Source organism: Oncorhynchus mykiss, chromosome 14 (genome assembly GCF_057628025.1).
Source record: "Oncorhynchus mykiss isolate SJ-2025 chromosome 14, ASM5762802v1, whole genome shotgun sequence".
In the NCBI taxonomy this organism is placed as follows: Eukaryota; Metazoa; Chordata; class Actinopteri; order Salmoniformes; family Salmonidae; genus Oncorhynchus; species Oncorhynchus mykiss.
In genome coordinates this window covers 26,957,456-26,977,168 of record NC_143035.1, presented here as the reverse complement: position 1 = coordinate 26,977,168, position 19,713 = coordinate 26,957,456, and the positions used below count along the sequence as shown (strand labels likewise).

Below are 19,713 nucleotides of genomic sequence, written 5' to 3'. Positions count from 1 at the left end.
ATGCTCAATGGGTGACATGTCTGGTGATTAGGCAGTCCATGGAAGAACTAGGACATTTTCAGCTTCCATGAATTGTGTACAGATCCTTGCGACACGGGGCCATGCATTATCATACTGAAACATGAGGTGATGGCGGCGGCTGAGGGCACGACAATGTTCCTCAGGATATCGTCATGGTATCTCTGTGCTTTCAAATTGCCATCGATAAAATTAAATTGTGTATGTTGTCCGTAGCTTATGCCTGCCCATAACATTACCCCACCGCCACAATGGGGCACTCTGTTCACTACGTTGACATCAGCAAATCACTCACCAACACAACGCCATACACACTGTTTGCCATCTGCCCTGTACAGCTGAAACCGGGATTAATCCGTGAAGAGCACACTTCTCCAGTGGCCATGGAAGGTGAGCATTTGCCTACTTTAGTCAGTTAAGACCCTGGTGAGGACGAGGAGCACACAGATGATCTTCCCTGAGACCGTTTCGGACATTTTGTGCAGAATAATGGTTGTGCAAACCCACAGTTTCATCAGCTGTCTGGGTGGCTGGACTCAGACGATCCCACAGGTGAAGAAGCCGGATGTGGAGGTCCTGGGCTGGTGTGGTTAAAATGGGTCTGCGGTTGTGAGGCCGGTTGGATGTGCTGCCAAATTCTTTAAAACGACTATGGAGGCAGCTTATGGTAGAGAAATGAACAGTCAATTATCTGGCAATAGCTCTGGTTGACATTCCTGCATTCAGCATGCAAATTGCACGCTCCCTCAAAACTTAAGATATCTGTGGTATTGTGTTGTGTGGCAAAACTGCACATTTTAGAGTGGCCTTTTATTGTCCCCAGCACAAAGTGCTCCTGTGTAATAATCATGCTGTTTAATCAGCTTCTTGATATGCCACACCTGTCAGGTGGATGGATTATCTTGGTAAATGAGAAATGCTCACTAACAGGGATGTAAACACATTTGTTCACAAAATTTGAGAGAAATAAGCTTTTTGTGCATATGGAACATTTCTGGGAACTTTTATTTCAGCTCATGAAACATGGGACCAACACTTTACATGTTGGGCGTGTATTTTTTTGTTCAGTATAGGTAGCACCAGCTGGCTTTCTAAGCTGTAATACTAGGACTACATGTGTGTCCTCCTGTTCAGATTGAGAGTGGCTGGGGATTTCAGCCATAGAGCTATATGGATTAGAGCTAAATTCCAACTGTCCTGGCCCACTGCTGTAGAGAAAGAAGCAGTTTGATGCTCTCATAGAGGGCGACTGATACAGTGAACTGACTGACTGGCTGACTGAGTGGCTGACCGAGTGGCTTACTGACTGACTGATTCACTGAGTGGATGACTGACAGACTGACTGACTGAGTGGCTGACTGACTGAGTGGCGGACTGACTGGCTTACTAACTACCTGACTGACTGACTAACTGACTGGCTTCCTAACTGGCTGACTGGTTGGCTGAGTGCTTTTCTCCTCTTCTTTTCTGCAGTTGCTGTTTCCTGCTGAGATAAAGACTAGTTACCCACAATATACTCTATAATGATGTTAGCATTGGGGCTACCAGCTGGGTTTGGGAGAGGTGGGGAACAGAGAGGGGGGGAAGGAAGGGCAGAAGTTAAGGATAAAAGGAGGAGTAGAGAAAATAAGGGGGAGAGGGAGGGAAGAGAGGGAAAGGGAGGGGAGAAGTGAGATGGAGAGAAGGAGGAGACGAGAGAGAAGGAACATGGGAAGGAAAAAGAGAGAGGGGGGATTGGTAGCACTGGAGACTAAAGGTCTGACTGTAAAATAGAACAGACATTGTGCATCGTACTCTGTTTCACAGAATGATGTAAACGAATGATGTAAACAAAAAGCTCATTCCTGCTACTCGACACATCCTCAGTGAGAGATGCACGAGAACAGAAAGAGACTCCAAATATGATCACTCAAATGTAACTCCCCTACACAAGTATCTACTCCAGATCGGTAAACTGCAGAAGTCAAAGTGTTCTCCCCTTTCTCTCCCTCTAACACACAGACTGGGAATCTCTCCCTCTAACACACAGACTGGGAATCTCTTCCTCTAACACACAGACTGGGAATCTCTTTCTCTAACACACAGACTGGGAATCTTTTCCTCTAACACACAGACTGGGAATCTCTTCCTCTAACACACAGCCTGGGAATCTCTCCCTCTAACACACAGACTGGGAATCTCTCCCCCTAACACAAAGACTGGGAATCTATCCCTCTAACTCACAGACTGGAAATCCCTCCCTCTAGCACACAGACTGGGAATCTCTCGCTCTAACACACAGACTGGGAATCTCTCCCTCTAACACACATACTGGGGCTTGCTCTGCACCCACTGGGCAGAGGAAGGCCAAAGACGATGATGTCACCACCAAAACAATGCCTCATTCAGCTAGGGGCGGGCGGGCAGGAAGCAGGCTCTCGCTTAAACGACAACATCTGCAGAAACAGAGAGAGAGTGCGAGACAGAGAGAGAGACAGAGAGAGAGAGAAAGAGAGAGAGAGTGAGAGAGAGAGGGAGAAAGATAGAGAGACAGACAGAGACAGAGACAGAGAGAGAGAGATGCTCTCTTTGAGAACTATGGCTCATAAATACACTGAGCATGTATGATTTTTTCTCTCCCACCATTCTGGAATCCATAATGGAATTCAGAATGATCTCTAATGCAATCAGTTCTAGAATTCACCACAACAGCAGCCTTTAGAATTCTGTCTGTCAGACTTTCTAGAAAGAGGCACTTAGCTCCATGATATCCTGCACTGATTCAGAAGTGGAACACCAAGTGATCAGCAGAACAGTTAGACAGTATCCCAGCAGACTGCAGTGATCTCTGACAATCTGACACTGTTTGAAACATTAGACCCAGAGACTGTGGTCCTGTGGGGATAGTATAATGGCTCCTGACCTATGTCCAGGTCTCATGTTCCCATGTGTTTCACATTACCACGCTACACTAGTGGCTGAGTGGAGCTAGAAGACATGAGAGAACATAGCTATGTGATAATGGACCTAGTTGACAAATTGAAAGGCTTTTGACATGAACTCAGACTCAAGTATTGCATTGTATATGAACTAGATCTAGCATGCTCTCTCTGGGAGTTGATTACGTATAGTATTTAGTGTAAGTATTTTGTGTAAATTGAGTGTGCTGTGCATAATCTCAACTCTAATGTCTAAATAAACCTCCATATCCTGCAGCATTGGACCTGTAAGCCCAGCCAGACACAACCAGTGGGAGGAGGACGATATGAACAGAACTATCCCCTGAGACACCCAGCCAGACCCCTCTGCTAATGAACCTCAGCCTGCCTGGTCATCTCACTCATGCCCCCTGCTGGATGAGACTGGGACCAGTAGAGGCTTAATTACAGGGCATTACACTGTAGTTTGAAGTCCCTTTAACTCCCAAGTGAGCTTCACTAGACATGCTTTAGTAGTGGATAGGCCAGAGACTTTTCTAGGATGATGTCTGAGTTCTGCACTTTGATACACCTAAATCAAGCCTGCTTTCATGGTAGACAACCAGACACAACCTGTGACAACCTACCACTGACCCACTCAACCTAACCCTAACCCTAGTCATAACCCCAACCCTTAACCCTAGCTTCAAGTCCACACCCTGGCTCAACCCTAACCCAAGCAATTACCCTAAACCTAGCCACAACCACAACGCTAACCCTCAACCACAACCCTAACTCTAGCTTCAAGTTCACATCCCGGGCTCAACCCTAACCCTAGCCATTACCCTAAACCTAGCCACAACCACAACGCTAACCCTCAACCACAACCCTAACTCTAGCTTCAAGTTCACATCCCAGCTCAACCCTAACCCTAGCCATTACCGTTACCATTACCCTTACCTTAACTCACTCAACCTACCATGTTTTCCCACTGCTTTGCCCCTACCTTGCTCTCTTACCTCATTGAGTTGGGTATGGCTCCAGAGCCCTCCACTCCCCCCTGGGTGTCTGTATGAAACCCATTAGGGATGTCCCACCGGCCAGGCTGGCTCAGTACAAACTCTGACCTCGTCCCGGTGATGGTGGTCCTTAGTGGGCTTCCTCCAGGTCCAGGCCCAGGCCCTGCAGCACTCTCCCCAGCCTCAGGCTCTCCTTGCTGGGCCTCGGTTCCAGCCTCACTCCCCTCCTGCTCCATGACGGTGGCTAGTTCTAGCTCCAGTGGCTCAGGGCTCTGAAGGAAGGACCTCTGCTGAATAAGGGGTGTGAGTGGCGCCTCGAAGCTGACGCAGCTGTCTGTCTCATCTGTGAGTGACAGGACATCCAGAGAGTCCAGACTACTGTAGCACGTTCCCCCGCGGAGAAGCGCAGACTCAACGATACGCTCAAACGTCGAGCTGAAGCCGTCCTTGTTGTCCACCGTGTTCTTCTCCCCCTCTTCCTCATCTTCCTCTTCCTCCCTCTCTATGGCCACAACGTGCTCCACGATGCGTTCAAACACAGAGCTGAAACTGTCCTGGTTACCTCTCCCATCCCCATCCCCCTCCTCCTCCTCCTCCTCTTCCTCCACCTCTGTGTCCGCCAGCTCTACGGAACACTCGAAGGTGGAGCTGAACGTGTCCAGGTGTTCCTGGATGACCTCTACTAAGCCGCATCCTTCTACCTCATCTTCATCCTCTTCATCATCCTCCTCTTCATGCCCTTCGATTCCGTTCTCAGGTCCTATCCCGTTCTCCAGCCTGTATGGAGAACATGGAGTATCATTAGAATACAACTTTTATAAAACAGCTACATATTAAACTACACACTCACCCTCCGCATTAACACACTCATCTCAGTCTGTTGACAGATGTTCTATAAATGATCCGACCTATACATTCACTCATGACCACACTAGTCAAGGTCTGCTCACGTCTGTTGTACTGATCTGATTATGTCCAGAGACTGCGGTGGGTCTGGTAAGTCCTGGTCCTCTTCCTGGTTCTCAGGTGGTGGTGGTGGTGGTGTTAACTCCTCCTCCTCTCCTTCCTCCTCCTCCTCACAGCTGGGCTTGCAGGCTGGTTCTGCCTCATCTGTGGCCTCTGTGTTCATGTTATCCCCCTCCTTCTCCACCTCCTCCACTCTCTCTAGTTCTCCATCTGTCTGACCATCCTCTGAATCTATCCTCTCATCCCCCAGCCCATCTTCTTCATCACTTGTCTCTGCCATACTCTCTCTCTCTTCATGCACCTCTCCTTCTCCCTGCATCACTTGTTCCACTCCCTCACCTACCTCATCACCCTCTCCCTTTCCACTTTCCCCACCTTCTCGTTCTCTGTGTACTTCCCCTTCTACCGTAACACTTCCCTCCCCTTCCTCCTCATTGGTCCCCTCTATCCCCTCCACCTTCACCTCCAGACCTAGCCCCTCCAGCCCTTGGTCTGTGGCTGACTCCTCTGAAGGGTGAGCTGGGGTCACCCCCTGGATGTCTGGGGGTGTAGTGGGTTCAGTCTGGTGTGGTCCCTGCCCCTCCTGGGTCATGGTGCCTGGTTGTGGGGGGGGGGTCGTCTGGGGCCAGGGGGAGGCAGTGAGCTCTGGATCCAGGACCAGGGAGGACAGACCGTCTTGGGAAGAGAGACAGAGGGGGAGAAAGGAAGCACAGGTGAAAAAGAGAAGAGAATAGAAGAAAAAGAGAGACAGAAGGGAGGGGGAATGGGAGGGAGGGGTGGGTTGCTGTCTGATACAGTTAATTTCATTATTCTTAGCCTTAATTGTAATATAGAGGTCACCTTGGACAGAATCCCCCTGTACTTGTGTGTGTGTGTGTGTGTGTGTGTGTGTGTGTGTGTGTGTGTGTGTGTGTGTGTGTGTGTGTGTGTGTGTGTGTGTGTGTGTGTGTGTGTGTGTGTGTGTAGGTGGGTGGGTGGGTGGGTGTGTACATGCGTGTGTCTAGAACACTATGTCCTCTAAACCAGATGAGTCCAGAAGAAACAGAAAAAGAGGCCAGAAGAAGGAGCGCGAAAGAGAGAGAGTGAAGGAAGATCATTTTAAAGCCCCTGCAGATCCATGTCAAAAGGATCCCTCTTACAGAGTCATATTTTATCCAGAGCAGCAGGCCTTTAATCCACACAGCTGCTCCTCTATCTCACATCACATATCACATTACATCTCACATCTCACATCACATTACATCTCACATCACATTACATCTCACATCACATATCACATTACATCTCACATCACATTACCTCACACATCTCACATCACAGCTCACATCACATTACATCTCACATCTCACATGACATATCACATTACATCTCACATCACATTACATCTCACATCACACATCACAGCTCACATCACATTACATCTCACATCACATCTCACATATCACATCTCATCTCACATCTCATCTCACATGACATATCCCATTACATCTCACATCACATTACATCACACATCACAGCTCACATCACATTACATCTGACATCACATCTCACATATCACATCTCATCTCACATCTCATCTCACATGACATATCCCATTACATCTCACATCACATTACATCTCACATCACATTACATCTCACATCACATATCACATTACATCTCACATCACATTACATCTCACATCACATTACATCACACATCTCACATCACAGCTCACATCACATTACATCTCACATCTCACATGACATATCACATTACATCTCACATCACATTACATCTCACATCACATTACATCACACATCACAGCTCACATCACATTACATCTCACATCACATTACATCTCACATCACACATCACAGCTCACATCACATTACATCTCACATCACATCTCACATATCACATCTCATCTCACATCTCATCTCACATGACATATCCCATTACATCTCACATCACATTACATCACACATCACAGCTCACATCACATTACATCTGACATCACATCTCACATATCACATCTCATCTCACATCTCATCTCACATGACATATCCCATTACATCTCACATCACATTACATCTCACATCACATTACATCTCACATCACATATCACATTACATCTCACATCTCACATCACATTACATCACACATCTCACATCACAGCTCACATCACATTACATCTCACATCTCACATGACATATCACATTACATCTCACATCACATTACATCTCACATCACATTACATCACACATCACAGCTCACATCACATTACATCTCACATCACATCTCACATATCACATCTCATCTCACATCTCATCTCACATGACATATCCCATTACATCTCACATCACATCACAGCTCACATCACATTACATCTCACATCACATCTCACATATCACATCTCATCTCACATCTCATCTCACATCTCATCTCACATGACATATCCCATTACACACATCTCACATCACAGCTCACATCACATTACATCTCACATCTCACATGACATATCACATTACATCTCACATCACATTACATCTCACATCACATTACATCACACATCACAGCTCACATCACATTACATCTCACATCACATCTCACATATCACATCTCATCTCACATCTCATCTCACATGACATATCCCATTACATCTCACATCACATCACAGCTCACATCACATTACATCTCACATCACATCTCACATATCACATCTCATCTCACATCTCATCTCACATCTCATCTCACATGACATATCCCATTACATCTCACATCACATTACATCTCACATCTCACATGACATATCACATTACATCTCACATCACATTACATCTCACATCACATTACATCACACATCACAGCTCACATCACATTACATCTCACATCACATCTCTCATATCACATCTCATCTCACATGATATCTCACATGACATCTCACATCACTCATTCACTGCTTTATTTCTCCTCTTTTCACAGCTGAATGGCCATCACAAACCACCCAGGTTAAGTGCCCTTCTCTGGGGTCCAGATGCTGAAAGTCCACCGGGGCTTTAAACCTGCAACCTTCTGGACATCAGGCACTGGTTCCTATTGGAATATCAGCTGGAGATTGGGCAGCGAGTCTCACTCTTCATTGGTCTGGGTTGTATTTCATTGGGCTGGTAGTATCACCAGCATACGATAATGTAGGAAATGTATTATTGGACTGTAATAATGTGATTTTGGACTTTTATTTTGGCAGTCAGTGTACCTGTTATTGTTTGGTGTTAACGCAATTGGTTACTGTACAGAGAACAAGGCTTTTGGAACAAAGTACTCTTCCTGAAATGATAGTAGATTTTGGAGGAGCCGCCATTCCATCTTCCCATTTCTTGTTTTTAATAAAGACGGAGTCTCTGTGCGCAGACGTCACATTGTCTGCTGATTCATCAGCATTAAAACTTCAGGCTAGGGTCTATTTTTCTCCATTTCCGCCTGACCTACGTGCCCAAAGTAAACTGCCTGTTGCTCAGGCCCTGAAGCCAGGATATGCATATAATTGGTACCATTGTAAAGAAAACACTCTGATGTTTGTAGAAATGTTCAAATAATGTAGGAGACCATAACACAATAGATATGCTAGGAGGAAATCCAAAGAAAAACCAACTGGATTTTTTTTTGTTGAGAGCCCATGCTCTTCCAATGGAATATATAGGGAAAAAAATTTAATATAGCTCCCAGTATGCAATTCCGATGGCTTCCACTGGGTGTCAGTAGTCTTTGTTCAAGGTTTCAGGCTTGTTTCTTCCAAAACTAGGAAGAATAATGAGTTTTAGTACAGGGACTCAAACTTGGAAATCAGTGTATGCGCGCATCTGCTAATATTGCTTTCCTATTGAACATATTTATTTCCGTATGAAATATTATAGTTTAATTACATATTAGGGTATCTGAGGATTAACTAGAAATGTATTTTGACTTGTTTTAACAAAGTTTAGCGGTAGCTTTTCGGATTGCTTTGTCTGCATGTTGAATGAGTGGATTACTCAAATCGATGGTGCCGACTAAACTGACTGTTTGGGATATAAATAAGGATTTTATCTAACAAAACGACACTACGTGTTGTAGCTGGGACCCGTTGGATGACAAATCAGAGGACGATTTTCAAAAAGTAAGTGAATATTTAATCGCTATTTGTGAATTTATGAAACCTGTGCCGGTGGAAAAATATTTTGATGTGGGCGCCGTCCTCAAACAATCGCATGGCATGCTTTCGCTGTAAAGCCTACTGTAAATCGGACAGTGCAGTTAGATTAACAATAATTTAGCTTTTAACCAATATAAGACACTTGTATGGACCTAAATGTTTAATATCCATCATTTTTATGATTATTTATTTTAATTGGGCGCCCTCCAGTTTCACTGGAAGTTGTCCCGCTAGCGGAACCCCTAGCCTTAATTAATAGACCGGCGGATCACCTACGGCTTACATTAGTAGGTGTAAGCAGATTTGAGGTACGTGTTGGAGCCGGTTGTGATTTGATGATTTTTTTACATTTATGTCTCAAACCTCCCAACCCTATGGACCAGGCTGAACCTCCCAACCCTATGGACCAGGCTGAACCTCCCAACCCTATGGACCAGGCTGAACCTCCCAACCCTATGGACCAGGCTGAACCCCCCAACCCTATGGACCAGGCTGAACCTCCCAACCCTATGGACCAGGCTGAACCTCCCAACCCTATGGACCAGGCTGAACCTCCCAACCCTATGGACCAGGCTGAACCTCCCAACCCTATGGACCAGGCTGAACCTCCCAACCCAATGGACCAGGCTGAACCTCCCAACCCTATGGACCAGGCTGAACCCCCCAACTCTATGGACCAGGCTGAACCCCCCAACCCTATGGACCAGGCTGAACCTCCCAACCCTATGGACCAGGCTGAACCTCCCAACCCTATGGACCAGGCTGAACCCCCCAACCCTATGGACCAGGCTGAACCCCCCAACCCTATGGACCAGGCTGAACCTCCCAACCCTATGGACCAGGCTGAACCCCCCAACCCTATGGACCAGGCTGAACCCCCCAACCCTATGCACCAGGCTGAACCTCCCAACCCTATGGACCAGGCTGAAGTAAAGAGGAGACTAAAATTAAAGGACATCATGATTGCCACATAAAGGACATACACACGAGTGACATGCCTAGTCACACACATTTATGTAGATAGTATTATGTTATCACACACATCACCACACTCAAATGCAGACAACTAAAATATCCAAACACATGGATGGATAGACATCAACATACAATGAAACACTTATGTAATCTCTTTCTCACACACACACACACGCGCACGCACGCGCACGCACGCTCACACGCTCACACATACACACACACGCACACGCACAGGAAAACAGCTATGTAGAGCAGCACTAAGAGTCCAAACAGGAAAACAGCTATGTAGAGCAGCACTAAGAGTCCCACTGCTGAGGCCCATACCCCACACCACATTGTTATGCATTGGGTGTGTGTGTGCGTGTGTGCGTGTGTATGTGTGTGCTGTAGCTTGATTGGCCGATACCCGCTAATTATCAAAATCCAGAAAGGAGACGTTAAATTCTACAACCACCTAAAAGCAAGTGATTTTCCACACCTTCCACAACAAAGCTATCACCTACAGAGAACTGAACCTGGAGAAGAGCTCCATAAGCAAGCTGGTCCTGGGGCTGTTCACAAACACAAACAGACCCCACAGAGCCCCAGGACATAAACACAATTAGACCCAACCAAAATCATGATTTAAAAAATATATAATTACTTTACACATTGGAAAGAATTTACAAAAAAACTGCGCAAACTCAAATGCTATTTGGCCCTAAACAGAGAGTACACAGTGGCAGAATACCTGACCACTGACTGTGACTGACCCAAAATGAAGGAACTCTTTGACTATGTACAGACTCAGTGAGCATAGCCTGGCTATTGAGAAAGGCCACCGAAGGCAGATCTGGCTCTCCAGAGAAGACAGGCTATATGCACACTGCCCACAAAATGAGCTGGAAACTGAGCTGCACTTCCTAACCTCCTGCCAAATGTATGACCATATTAGAGACACATATTGCCCTCAGATTACACAGACCCACAAAGTCTTCGAAAACAAATCCAATTTTGATAAACTCCCATATCTATTGGGTGAAATACCACAGTGCGCAATCACAGCAGCAAGATGTGTGACCTGTTGCCACAAGAAAAGGGCAACCAGTGAAGAACACCATTGTAAACACAACCTATATTTATGATGATTTATTTTCCCTTTTGTACTTTGACTATTTGTACATCATTGCAACACTGTAAATAGACATAATATGACATTTGAAATGTCTTTATTATTTTAGAACTTTATGAGTGTAATGTTTACTGTTCATTTTGTTAATTATTGTTTATTTCACATTTGTTTATTATCTATTTCACTTGCTTTAACAATGTAAACACGTTTTCCATGCCAATAAAGCCCTTAAATTGTATTTAAAAAATGGTATTGCTGTCATAGTAATTAAGGGACATTTATAAGGCATAAGAGTCTATTGTTCTGATGACAAAACCAGAATTCACTTACTGACTCCAAAGATGCACATGCACACATGTACACACACATACGCAGAGAACACACACACACAAACGCACACACACACAGAGAACACACACCCACACACGCACACACACACACATCCAGTACACACACACACACACAAACACATACAGTACAAACACACACAGAAGTTTGGTTGGTTATTTATTGATCTCTTTAAGACGAGGCTCCATTCATCTGTGAGACAACAGTGATAAGAATGATTGGTTTGTTTAATGCAGCAGAAAGAATACTATAGGAAACACTATACACAAAGAATTACTACTGAGACAACTACCGAGAACTACTACTGTGTGTGTGTGTGTGTGTGTGTGTGTGTGTGTGTGTGTGTGTGGGTGCGTGCGTGTGTGTGTGTGTGTGTGTGTGTGTGTGTGTGTGTGTGTGTGAGTGTGTGTGTGTGTGTGTGTGTGTGTATGTGTGTGTGTGTGTGTGTGTGTGTGTGTGTCTGTGTGTGTGTGTGTGTGTGTGCTGTAGCTTGATTGGCCGATACCCTCAAATTTTAAATTCTACAACCACCTAAAAGCAAGCAATTTTCCACACCTTCCACAACAAAGCCATCACCTACAGAGAACTGAACGTAGAGAAGAGTCCCAGAAGCAAGCTGGTCCTGAGGCTCTGTTCACAAACACAAACAGACCCAACAGAGCGCCAGGACAGAAACACAATTAGACCCAACCAAATCATACAGAAAAAAATGATAATTACTTGACACATTGGAAAGAATTTTACAAAAAACACAGAGCAAACTCGATTGCTATTTAATAACTACCACTGAGAACTGCCACTGAGATCTACTACTGAAATCTACTACTGAGAACTACTACTGAAATCTACTACTGAGAACTACTACTGAAATCTACTACTGAGAACTACTATTGAAATCTACTACTGAGAACTACTACTGAAATCTACTACTGAGAACTACTACTGAAATCTACTACTGAGAACTGCTGTTGAGAACTACCACTGAGAACCACCATGGAGAACTACTACTGAAATCTACTACTGAGAACTACTAATGAAATCTACTACTGAGAACTACCACTGAGAACCACCATGGAGAACTACTACTGAAATCTACTACTGAGAACTACTACTGAAATCACCTACTGAGAACTACTACTGAAATCTACTACTGAGAACTACCACTGAGAACTTCCACTGAGAACTACTACTGAAATCTACTACTGAGAACTACTACTGAAATCTACTACTGAGAACTACCACTGAGAACTTCCACTGAGAACTACCACTGAGAACTACCACTGAGAACCACCATGGAGAACTACTACTGAAATCTACTACTGAGAACTACTACTGAAATCTACTACTGAAATCTACTACTGAGAACTACTACTGAAATCTACTACTGAGAACTACTACTGAAATCTACTACTGAGAACTACCACTGAGAACTTCCACTGAGAACTACCACTGAGAACTACCACTGAGAACCGCCATGGAGAACTACTACTGAAATCTACTACTGAGAACTACTACTGAAATCTACTACTGAGAACTACCACTGAGAACTTCCACTGAGAGCTACTAATGAGAACTGCTACTGAGAACCGCCATGGAGAACTACTACTGAAATCTACTACTGAGGAAGATTGCTGAGATCTACTACTGAAAACTACTACTCAAATGTACTACTGAGATAGCAAGCTACTACTGAAATCTACTACTGAGAACTACTACTGAGAACTGCTATTGAGAACTACCACTGAGAACCACCATGGAGAACTACTACTGAAATCTACTACTGAGAACTACTACTGAAATCTACTACTGAGAACTACTACTGAAATCTACTACTGAGAACTACTACTGAAATCTACTACTGAGAACTACTACTGAAATCTACTACTGAGAACTACTACTGAAATCTACTACTGAGAACTACTACTGAAATCTACTACTGAGAACTACTACTGAAATCTACTACTGAGAACTACTACTGAAATCTACTACTGAGAACAAATACTGAAATCTACTACTGAGAACTGTTACTTTGAACTACTACTGAGAACTGCTACTGAGAACTACTACTGAGAACTGCTACTGAGAACTACTACTAAAAACTGCTACTGAGAACTACTACTGAGAACTGCTACTGAGAACTAATACTGAGAACTGCTACTGAGAACTGCTACAGAGAACTGCTACTGAGAACTGCTACAGAGAACTACTACTGAAAACTGCTACTGAGAACTACTACTGAGAACTGCTACTGAGAGCTAATACTGAGAACTGCTACTGAGAACTACTACTGAGAACTGCTACTGAGAACTAATACTGAGAACTGCTACTGAGAACTGCTACAGAGAACTACTACTGCAATCTACTACTGATAACTAATACTGAGATCTACAACTGAGAACTACTACTGAGAACTACTACGGAGAGCTGCTACTGAGAACTACTACTGCAATCTACTACTGATAACTACTACTGAGATCTACAACTGAGAACTACTACTGAGAACTGCCACTGAGAACTACTACTGCAATCTACTACTGAGAACTACTACTGAGATCTACAACTGAGAACTGCTACTGAGAACTACTACTGAAAACTGTTACTGAGAACAGCTACTGAGAACAATTACTGAGAACTACTACTGAGAACTGCTACTGAGAACTACTACTGAGAGCTGCTACTGAGAACTACTACTGAGAACTACTACTGAAATGTACTACTGAGACCTACTACTGAGATCTACAACTGATAACTACTACTGAGAACTAGTACTGAGAACTACTACTGAGAGCTGCTACTGAGAACTACTACTGAGAACTACTACTGAGAGCTGCTACTGAGAACTGCTACTGAGAACTGCCAATTTGAACTACTACTGAGAACTACTACTGAAATGTACTACTGAGAACTGCTACTGAGAACTACGACTGAGATCTACTACTGAAATCTAGTACTGAGAACTAGTACTGAGAACTGCTACTGAGAACTAGCACTGAGAACTACTACTGAGAACTAGTACTGAGGAATGCTACTGAGAACTACTACTGAGAATTGCTACTGAGAACTGCCACTGAGAACAAATACTGAAATCTACTACTGAGAACTGTTACTTTGAACTACTACTGAGAACTGCTACTGAGAACTGCTACTGAGATCGGCTTCTGAGAACAACTACTGAGAACAACTACTGAGAACTGCTACTGAGATCTGCTACTGAGAACTGCCAATTTGAACTACTACTGAAATTTACTACTGAGAACTGCTACTGAGAACTGCTACTGAGAACAACTACTGAGAACTGCTACTGAGAACTAGTACTGAGAACTACTACTGAGAACTAGTACTGAGAACTAGTACTGAGGAATGCTACTGAGAACTACTACTGTGAACTGCTACTGAGAACTAGTACTGAGAACCACTACTGAGAAATGCTACTGAGAACTACTACTGAGAATTACTACTGAGAACTGCTACTGAGAACTACCACTGAAATCTACTACTGAGAACTACTGCTGAGAATTACTACTGAGAACTACTGCTGAGAACTGCCACTAAGAACTACCGCTGAGAAGTACCGCTGAGAACTGCCACTGAGAACTATTACTGAGAACTACCACTGAGAACTGCCACTGAGAACTATTACTGAGAACTACCACTGAGAACTGCCACTGAGAACTATTACTGAGAACTACCACTGAGAACTACCACTGAGAACTGCCACTGAGAACTATTACTGAGAACTACCACTGAGAACTGCCACTGAGAACTGCCACTGAGAACTGCCACTGAGAACTACCACTGAGAACTGCCACTGAGAACTGCCACTGAGAACTGCCACTGAGAACTACCACTGAGAACTGCCACTGAGAACTGCCACTGAGAACTGCCACTGAGAACTGCCACTGAGAACTACCACTGAGAACTGCCACTGAGAACTACCACTGAGAACTGCCACTGAGAACTGCCACTGAGAACTGCCACTGAGAACTACCACTGAGAACTGCCACTGAGAACTACCACTGAGAACTGCCACTGAGAACTGCCACTGAGAACTGCCACTGAGAACTACCACTGAGAACTGCCACTGAGAACTACCGCTGAGAACTACCGCTGAGAACTACCACTGAGGACTGCCACTGAAAACTACTACTGAGAACTGCCACTGAGAACTACCACTGAAAACTACCACTGAGAACTGCCACTGAGAACTGCTACTGAGAACTGCTACTGAGAACTGCTACTGAGAACTACTACTGAGAACTGCTACTGAGAACTACTACTGAGAACTGCCAATTTGAACTACTACTGAAATCTACTACTGAGAACTGCTACTGAGAACTGCTCATTAGAACTGTTACTGAGAACAGCTACTGAGAACTAGTACTGAGAACTGCTACTGAGAACTAGTATTGAGAACTACTACTGAGAACTAGTACTGAGAACTAGTACTGAGGAATGCTACTGAGAACTACTACTGTGAACTGCTACTGAGAACTAGTACTGAGAACCACTACTGAGAAATGCTACTGAGAACTACTACTGAGAATTACTACTGAGAACTGCTACTGAGAACTACCACTGAAATCTACTACTGAGAACTACTGCTGAGAATTACTACTGAGAACTACTGCTGAGAACTGCCACTAAGAACTACCGCTGAGAAGTACCGCTGAGAACTGCCACTGAGAACTATTACTGAGAACTACCACTGATAACTGCCACTGAGAACTATTACTGAGAACTACCACTGAGAACTGCCACTGAAAACTATTACTGAGAACTACCACTGAGAACGACCACTGAGAACTGCCACTGAGAACTATTACTGAGAACTACCACTGAGAACTGCCACTGAGAACTGCCACTGAGAACTACCACTGAGAACTGCCACTGAGAACTGCCACTGAGAACTGCCACTGAGAACTGCCACTGAGAACTACCACTGAGAACTGCCACTGAGAATTGCCACTGAGAACTGCCACTGAGAACTGCCACTGAGAACTACCACTGAGAACTGCCACTGAGAACTACCACTGAGAACTGCCACTGAGAACTGCCACTGAGAACTGCCATTGAGAACTACCACTGAGAACTGCCACTGAGAACTACCGCTGAGAACTACCGCTGAGGACTGCCACTGAAAACTACCACTGAGAACTGCCACTGAGAACTACCACTGAGAACTGCCACTGAGAACTACCACTGAGAACTACCACTGAGAACTGCCACTGAAAACTACCACTGAGAACTACCGCTGAAAACTACCACTGAGAACTGCCACTGACAACTGCCACTGACAACTGCCACTGAGAACTACCGCTGAGAACTACCACTGAGAACTACCACTGAGAACTACCACTGAGAACTACCACTGACAACTGCCACTGACAACTGCCACTGAGAACTGCCACTGACAACTGCCACTGAGAACTGCTACTGAGAACTACCACTGAGAACTACCACTGAGAACTGTCACTGAAAACTACCACTGAGAACTGCCACTGACAACTGCCACTGAGAACTACCACTGACAACTGCCACTGAGAACTGCCACTGAGAACTACTTCTGTTAGTGTGTCTGTATGTCAGTCAGTCTGTCAGTCAGTCTGTCTCATCGTCTGTTAATTGCTTTTCTTTTCCCCTTCTTTAATCTTTGTCTTTGACTACTACTAAGATGAGTGTGTTTTTGTATTTCTTGTCCCCCTCTATCTCTCCCCTCTCACAGTAAGAAAACCACATCACATACTGCAGTCATTCTGGGTCTACCAAATGACCTACTAACCCTTTATATGCACGCCACTGCACTGCAGCCAACACACACACACACACACACACACACACACACACACACACACACACACACACACACACACACACACACACACACACACACACACACAATGCAGTAGACTATGCTATGCTGGCTGGGTGACAGTCTTTCTTCCCCAGCACCGACATGTCACTGGTTCTTAACGCAGACGAATACTAACCGTCCTACTATCCACTATGGCCCAGTGAACCGTGCAAATCAGCATCTCACAAATCACCCCGATAAGTCACTTCTAGTGCATCAATGTCAGACGTCTTGTTGCACTGTGTCATTATATCGCTTTGCAATGACTTCATCAAATTCATTCCCTGGCATCAATCTTAGTTATAACACCAATGCTATTTTTTTTATTTGTTGCTTATTCACTTTTTTTCAAAAAAATATACGGAAAAAGGAGGATGAGACGAGAGTGGGGAGAGGGAGGGAGAGAGAGAGAGAGAGAGGGAGAAAGAAAGAAAGAACGCATGTTCGGCGGCGTCTTATGTCTGTGGGCTGGCTGGTGCAGGGGTGTCTGGATGTCTGACGCCTCGATTCTTAGGCTGAAATCATTTGCGAGAAAATAAGCACTTGCTTCGAGAGAGACGTTTAACAATATGTCTCTCAAACAAACGTTTATTCAAATGAGCCCACGTTTTCACGACAGGAGAATTGACGTCCCAATAAGCGTTATTAAATGGATTTAGACTAGACGAATAAAGCCTATAATTAAGATAACAATGGCTCATGGTTCAGGGGTGAGAGGACTGTTATCAGGCACCTGTTTCAAACCATCCATCTCTTGCGGGACTGAAAGCACAGTGCAAACCTCCAAGCCACACTCACGTAGTGTGCCCTCGAGTAGCATAAAAATACCGAAACACAGCACAGACTACTCACATAGTTCAAGTATGTGTAGCCTATCTCATTCACACACACAGAGCAGGAGCACAGCCTAGATGTAGTGATATTCTCCCAACCTCCTTCAGCAGTAACCATGACAACAGGATGGTTGAGAGACTTAAATGAGGCCGGTACTTTTCTTTTCCTCTCCAAAATAGACCTTGGTCGCTTTTGATGATCAACTCACTTGTCCTCCTAAAAGCGGAAAAGCTTTATTTCTCCCCTTGTCCATTTAAGGGGAGACCCCCCCCCCCCCCCCCCCCCCCCCCACCCACCACCACCACCATCACCACCACCACCATCACCACCACAAAACCCCGTGGCCCACACACTGCATAGGATATTATGGACAAACAGAGAGCGTCCGAGACCGCCACCTTTACAAGGGCAGTAGGAAACATATATCCCCTTCTACTCTCCTTTATGCATTTGTGTCCTGGCACAAGGACAGGGATTTTTGAAGAGAAAGCCTTTCAATGATCCCATTCAATCGGATTCCAGATGTATTAATCGGATAGCTATGCTATATAGGATTTGGTTATTTATTGAATTAAATTATTTGTGCATGCAAAATCTATCTATCTATAGCCTAGCTATAATAATATTAAACCCACAACAATATCAGTCATTCAATATTGCACTCACCAATAAAATGCGTTGAATCGAAGGTAACCTGAAAAGTATGTTCTATCTATAGCCTAGCTATAATAATATTAAACCCACAACAATATCAGTCATTCAATATTGCACTCACCAATAAAATGCGTTGAATCGAAGGTAACCTGAAAAGTCTGTTCTGCACCACAGGTTCGGGTTGTTTTCTCTCTCTGCCCATCCATCCACGCGGGAGAACATATATCGACCGATGGTCTGTTTTGTCCACGTCGTGCGGCGTCCTTCCCGACTGGTACCCTGTCTAGTCTGCGCTGCAAGCAACTCCTCGCCGCACGAGTGCTGGCGGTACAGTAGGCTAGTCTCGCCTCCACGCACTGACTCAGGCATGCGGGAGGTCCAGCCGGCGGGAAACAAGTAGACCGATTGCGCGTGGATGGGGGCGTGTGTGTGTGTCTGTGTGTGTCTGTGTGTGTGTGTGTGTGTGTGAGCGATCTAAGCGGATGGGCTGTCACGTCCCTCTCCTCCACTACTGTTGCAGGCGTGGAGCATCTCTATCCAATAAGTGTTCTGAGGCTCGCGGGCAGAGTGGGACTGTCTGTCTCTTGGTCCTGTTGGTATCCGTGATGATTCGATTTACCACGAACTCTGGATGAAGAGAAGGTTTGGCTTACATACAAATACTGTTTTTCAGTAATTTGGCTATAGCTTACCTGAGGAAAATGGCCTTTATCCCAGTACATTTATTCCAGTGTTTATGCCAGTGTCTTCATCCCAGTGCCTTTATCCCAGTGCCTTATACCAGTGCCAGCAGCATACTATCCTGCATCACACTGCTGGCTTGCCCCTGAGGCTTAGCAAGACTGGTCCCTGGATGGGAGACCAGA

General features: G+C 44.8%; 1 protein-coding gene across 1 annotated transcript in view; it reads right to left on the bottom strand.

Annotated features, from left to right (window-relative positions):
• LOC110489086 (PH and SEC7 domain-containing protein 2) overlaps positions 1–19,337 on the bottom strand; it is a 45,020-nt gene extending 25,683 nt beyond the window's left edge. The window contains exons 1-3 of the mRNA XM_021561653.3: positions 18,969–19,337; positions 4,885–5,575; positions 3,935–4,711 (exon numbers count right to left, since the gene is read on the bottom strand). Of these exons, the coding sequence (XP_021417328.3) occupies positions 3,935–4,711; positions 4,885–5,575; positions 18,969–19,053 (1,553 nt within the window). The 5' untranslated portion in view covers positions 19,054–19,337. The remainder of the gene's footprint in view (positions 1–3,934; positions 4,712–4,884; positions 5,576–18,968) is intronic.
• Positions 19,338–19,713: the final 376 nt, after the last annotated feature.